Source organism: Fibroporia radiculosa, assembly GCF_000313525.1.
Source record: "Fibroporia radiculosa TFFH 294 genomic supercontigs, scaffold1137, whole genome shotgun sequence".
In the NCBI taxonomy this organism is placed as follows: Eukaryota; Fungi; Basidiomycota; class Agaricomycetes; order Polyporales; family Fibroporiaceae; genus Fibroporia; species Fibroporia radiculosa.
The window spans coordinates 1-5,976 of NW_012133591.1; the positions used below are offsets into that span (position 1 = coordinate 1).

Consider the following 5,976-nt stretch of genomic DNA (forward strand, 5'->3'; position numbering starts at 1 on the left):
CACGGCAGCTGGAGCTCGCGCGCAACCTTGCAGGGCTCCTCGCGCCGACGCCGGGTGCAATGCTCTTTGGCTCGCACGCCGGCCGCTCGATCAAGGGCCACCGTGCCGTCAAGAACGCGTGGCGCACGGAGCCCATGTTCTGCCACTCTCCTGAGACGTGGGTAGACCTCTGGGACGGTGTCGTCTTTCCCAAAGGCACGGTAAAGGTAGAAGCGCATTTGAGAAAGTCTAAGCAGCACGAAGAGGAGACGCCTACAGGCGAGGACGGAGCGTGGTCTGGGGTGTTGGTTTGGTCTGTGACGAGGCTATAGAGATTCTCACTGGACAGACTGTGTGTCCTTGCGTGCCATAGCTCTTTGCCAGATCGCTGATGGCTGCGAACACAGTGGTGTACGTCTTAGTGTCTCTCGCAATGTGTGAGTCACGTTTGCCAACGAGATGGGCAAAATCACCCCACTCTATAGTGTGGCACGACAAACCCATGCTCGCATTTGTCTGGCTTGAGCAAGTTCTTTCGACATCGGAAGGTTATGGGTTTGAGGGGCTCACGATGTTGTTTTTCTGACCCAAGCCGATCCGTGCTAGGAGCTGTGAGATCCAGGCTGTTATTCTTCGGCCGAGAAATGAGATTGACCCCCCGGGCAGTCGATATCATTGGTTGTCCTCCTCGATCACTGGCACGAGTTCGAACTTCGCGGTGCGGCTACAGTTGGCCGATCGGGGCAGCAGGCGCTGAGGCGGCCTGAGCGTGAACAAGTTGGAATCCGACTCGGACGAGTCAGAACTTGGCCAATAGGAGTCCCGGCTCCGCTCCATCTCAATATGATACTAGGGCTCTCATATGCAACCCCTCCTGCCGACTCCTCACTGGTTTCTTACTACCCAACCATAGTAGAGACGCACAACGTGACTCTTCGACAGGCTCGATCGCATGTCGGACCAACAAGTTGACATTGAAGGCCAAGGGATGGCTTCGACGTCAGACGACAGGAGCCCAAAGGAGCAGCAACCCTTGCCTTGGGGAATCCACTGGAGATGCTCGTCCTGGTTCGTCACTTTTGGTATGTTTTCTAGGAGCCGTACAATCGAGCAGCATAGGCTGAGCAACTGTTTTCACTACGCCGCAGTCATCTGGCTGGGTGAGTCCAGGCTGTGCCGCACCAGCCTTGCACCTAACACATTTTGCGCACTTTGCTCTGATCCCGCTATTCAGGGATCACGACGGACCTGGTGATATACTCCGTCATCATACCCATCATGCCGTTCCAGCTTGAACATCTAGGCTATTCTGACGTCTCGGGCCTTGTCGGATGGCTCCTCTTCGCCTATGTACGACATTGCTTTGTCTTCACCCGCATCACTGACCCAGGCATATGCAGTCCGCCGGTATCGTTGCATGTGAGTTGAGCTGCATCGTCCGTGCCAAACACTGAGACGATCCGTGGCCGCCCTTCAGTTACTCCTCCGATTGCCGTGCTATCCGAGCGGTTCAACAATAGGCAGATCCCCCTACTGTGCGGACAGCTAGGTATCGTCGGAGCGCAAATCCTCCTGATGGAGGCGTCAAAGTACTGGCTGATGATCCTCGCACGCGTGTTCCAGGGCTTCAGCTCGTCCATCATATGGGTAGCAGGCCTAGCACTGATGTAAGTCTATCCCGAACACATTCTCTTCTGCATTTTCACAGGAATTCCTTATGTCTGCAATAGCTGCGACACGGCACCTGAGAGTTCGGTTGGGCGTCAGTACTCTTTTCGTCGCACTGCTATGCGGACTCAATCGAATGATATTATCAGGGCAACTGGGGATTGCCATGAGCGGCGCATCTATTGGGTATGGGCTATGCTTCAACGATTTGGATTTAATTAGACAATGTCATGTAGATCCATCGTTGGGCCGCCTGTCTCCGGAGAGCTGTACTCTGCCTTTGGATTCCGCAGCCCTTTCATCTTCGGTATCATACTCACCATGATCGACCTGGTTGGTCGGCTGCTGATTATCGAACGCAAACACGCACTACGGTGGGGGATTGATCCGGCCGCGCCGTCCGTCAGCCCCGAGGCGGTCGTAGAAGCGGTCGCAGATGCTGCTCCACCGTCATCTTCCAAAGAGGAAACACCTGATACAGAGAAAGGAGGTCTTGAACATGCCGTTACCCCCGTCTCAGAAAGCCCAGCTGTACCCCATCGGATATCCCTCATAGCAATGCTAGGGAAGCTCCTCAGATCCTCCAGAGCGTGGGCAGCATGCATCGGAACGTTGATTTACGGGTGTGCCATGCAACTACTTCTGTACGATATGCATGCTCATGCGGGAATGATGGCGTCGACGTTACTAGGGTCATCATCAGTAGCCAGGAGCCTTCCTTACCGCTATACTTGCAGGCTGTCTGGAACTTCAACGCTTCAAAAGTGGGCCTCGTGTATATCGCAGCGGTCATACCCACTGTTTTCTGTAAGCATGCATCCGACGACGATAACGCACGGTTCATCTCACATAAAAATGCGGCTGGTACGTGAAGCGAGCATGCTCGCAGGCTGGTTGGTAGACAAGAAGGGGCCGGGCATTGTCGGAGCCATCTCCCTCTCCTTTGCCATTCCCTGGTTTGTCCTTCTCTCCATACATAAATCGCTCGCGTTCTTCATTGTCGTTCTCGCGCTGGCATGTAAGTGATCTCCTGGAGCCTGGCACGTAATCCGTTGGCTCTGACCTCTGCGTGTGTGCGTACCTAGACTTCGGTGTCACAGGAATGGTGCCCGTAGTCAGCACAGAGCTTGCGAGTGTTTCAAGACGACTGGACGGAGTCGGCCGTGAGTGACATTCAGCAACACATTTGGCGACGAGGCTGATAGAGCCTTTCTACCCAGTTGCGCATGTCTACGGGGCGTTCAATCTGGCTTACGGGCTAGGCTCAGCCGGTGCGTTCGCTATAGTTACGTTCATCCATATTGTACTGATTCTAGATATAGTGGGCCCTATCATTGGCGGTCAAGTACATCATTTGGATATCTATGCGTGAGCTGCACCTAACATGATCGCAGATGTACGACCGCTTGACCAACGGCTGGACGGCCATTTGTCTCCTTGCTGTGGGACTATGTGGAGTTGCGTTACTCTGCGTTGTCTGCCTCGCCGGAGACGTGCCGCTCGTCACATCGCTGCGACGGACGTTCGTTAGAGGAGCATTTAGATGCTGGAGACCATCCGCAGATTCGCATTAGATCTAGACTGCTTACTTTGAGGAATATCGCGCAGACCATAGCACACCAATTACCCCACTCATGTTTATGAAAATGCACCATGTTGCAGCTAGAATGGAAGGATGAGAAGCACAAGGGCCCGAGAAAGTTACTGAGATTTCCGAGTTCCCCGAGAAGTAAACTCAAAGCGTAACAGGCAGAACAATAAGTTGCTGGATCATAGCCCCAGATGGCGACACGACATTGCCAATGAATAGCGGCATCCGTTTGAAAGGGTCTTCGAATCATGCCGACGGTAATAATAGCAGGAAGCATATGGGCATGACATTCCGAGGAAACGGTGGCAGAGTGGATGGAGGCAAAGCAAACACCGAGTGAGAGTTGTTTGCGCGCCCTGTTCGGCCGTTTCCGTAGCGACGGCATCACGCTTGTGGCAAAACAAAAGTGGCCGTGCGCGCCTGGTGCACGTGACAGAGGTCATTGTCCGAAAATGGAAGAGGACAATTAACTTTGGCCTGTGGATTGTCCGACTTGCTTGTGCCGGCTTTTGCGTCCCTGCGCTCGGCCACAGCTGCCTTTGTTCAGATTCTTCCGTGCGGCCAAGCTCCCAGCGTATAAAACATGTCTGCCTCCGTCCTTTCCCTCCATTCCTCTCCTCCTCTCAGGACTTGTCCTCTTCCATTCCCTTGCTTCCAGCCTGCGGCTGCATTCATCTTCTCCCAGTCTCCTCCACTGTTTCCATCTCGACCCGGTGTCATCCCAGCGCCCTCATCAACAACCACTAGATTTTAGATCATCCATTACGACGCTTTCAGCATGAAGTTCTCCACTGTCTTTGCTGCTGCCGCTCTCTTCTCCGCTGCTCATGCCCGCCCGAGATACATCGCTCGTAGCAGCAGTTTCTTACTACAAAACGGCGAAGACGCCATCGCCTTGAAGTGAGCACATTGGCCGTGGCTCACGATGCGATCTTCACTAACTCTGGCGCAGCAACCAATTCAAGACCCTGACCACCAACTCGACGTGTACGACCGGATCGAACGCGTGTGTCAACGGAGAGTTTGCACAGTGCGTCGGCGGGAAATATGTTCTCCAGTCATGTGGGTCTGGCCTGACGTGAGTTTCCCCCCTTCCACCCGCTTGGCTTGTGCTCATCGCTATTTTATCCTAGTTGCGCTGCTTTGCCTCTTGTCAACTCGGCGGGCACAAGTATCACTTGCGCGACCGAGGCTGATGTGCAGTCTCGCATCGCTGCCACTGGTGCCACCAGCGCTGCCAATTCGACTTCGTCTTCGGTCGCGTCTGCATCTGCATCTGCGTCCGCATCTGCATCGGTTTCCTCATGCTCAGCCACCGCGACTGCGAGTGCTGCCGCTGCCGCTTCGACCTCGATCACGTCAACGGGTACGACCTCATCCGGAACCACGAGCGCGTCGAACAACACTGCTGCCCAATCGTCGCTGACGCTCCTCAGCTCTCTCATTAACACCGGCTTCGAGGACAACGGCACAAACGAGTAAGTGGTGCCGATCAAGTAGATCTACAAGGGTTAGGCTGACGGTACTACTGATAGGTTCAGCCCCGAGGCCGGAGAGATCGCCTCCGCGACGTCCTCGAACAACTTCATCAATTTCTGTGCGACGGTCAACAAGCCGCTCACAAACGGCACACAGGCCGCCAACGGCTCCTGCAACGCCGCGCCGATGGGAGTGATCGCGGGGACGAATAACATGCCTTCCGCCAAGTGGGTGTATCCTGCAAACATGGACACGGTCCCCGCGAACCAGAACTTCACCGTCGTGCTCGCGGTCTCGCACCTGCAGACCGGACACTTTGTCAACCCGGCGACGAACTTCTTCGCTGCGCCCCAGACGGTGAACGACACTACGGGCGACATCCAGGGCCACTCGCACGTTGTCATCGAGAAACTTCAGGCGCTCAACCAGACGACGCCGACCAGCCCCGGCACGTTCGCGTTCTTCAAGGGCCTCAACGATGTTGCGGTCAACGGGACGCTCTCGACAGTCGTGACTGGGGGCCTGCCTGCGGGCGTGTACCGCATGGCCTCTATCAACGCTGCGGCAAACCACCAGCCAGTTCTGGTCGCTGTTGCGCAGCATGGCGCGTTGGACGACATGGTCTAGTGAGTTGCTCTCTTCTCAGAGATCTTGAAGGCGTGTTCTGACTGGTTCCTATCATCAGCTTCACAGTCGCATGAGTTCCTGTACGACCATTTACGACACGACGACTTGATCTAAAGCGCATCTGTTGTTGAGCAACGATGCTGAAGCATTGCTTGAGGCTCTGGTGTAGCTATAACATTATCGTTCGAGGTTTGCATTGCATTGCTGTATCAATAGTGCATGTGTTGTATATCACACTTACTACGTCGCTCTCTAATACATCTGCTGGACATCATTTCGCGGTTATATCGTGCTGGATCGAAGGCGCTAGCATGAGACGGTGATATTATTCCGCGCTCTGTTTGCCGATCAGGAACAAGGTTAAACAGGCTGCTGGCCCGGGGCCGTGTCAACTCAGGTTTGGTTCTTCCTCGTTGCTAGTTGCTGTCTTTTCCTTTCTCTCTGTCGTTCTCGCCGCAACAAGCTATGCTGATACGCACACGGAAGAAAGCTGTCTACGGACTCCGCCTCGCGCGGTAGCCGCCCCGCAAATGAGTCACAACGCAGGGCACACTTTGTCCTCGAACGTCCTCCATCCAGCGTCCCCGCCCCGCCCCGCCCCGCCCCGCCCTCTCTGCTCGTCGACGGACTAG

General features: G+C 55.0%; 2 protein-coding genes across 2 annotated transcripts; both read left to right on the top strand.

Annotated features, from left to right (window-relative positions):
* Positions 1–59: 59 nt before the first annotated feature.
* On the top strand, positions 60–3,221 carry FIBRA_08590 (uncharacterized protein; the record flags this gene model as incomplete). The annotated part of the gene is made up of 15 exons (XM_012330229.1): positions 60–292; positions 922–1,061; positions 1,128–1,139; positions 1,214–1,329; positions 1,380–1,398; positions 1,457–1,646; positions 1,710–1,741; positions 1,797–1,833; positions 1,884–2,270; positions 2,339–2,454; positions 2,522–2,665; positions 2,733–2,810; positions 2,868–2,918; positions 2,970–2,992; positions 3,042–3,221. The coding sequence occupies 15 exons, from the start codon at positions 60–62 to the stop codon at positions 3,219–3,221; spliced, it is 1,758 nt and encodes a 585-aa protein (XP_012185619.1).
* Positions 3,222–4,016: 795 nt separating this feature from the next.
* Positions 4,017–5,458, top strand: FIBRA_08591 (uncharacterized protein; the record flags this gene model as incomplete). The annotated part of the gene is made up of 5 exons (XM_012330230.1): positions 4,017–4,138; positions 4,191–4,316; positions 4,372–4,716; positions 4,774–5,338; positions 5,411–5,458. The coding sequence occupies 5 exons, from the start codon at positions 4,017–4,019 to the stop codon at positions 5,456–5,458; spliced, it is 1,206 nt and encodes a 401-aa protein (XP_012185620.1).
* Positions 5,459–5,976: the final 518 nt, after the last annotated feature.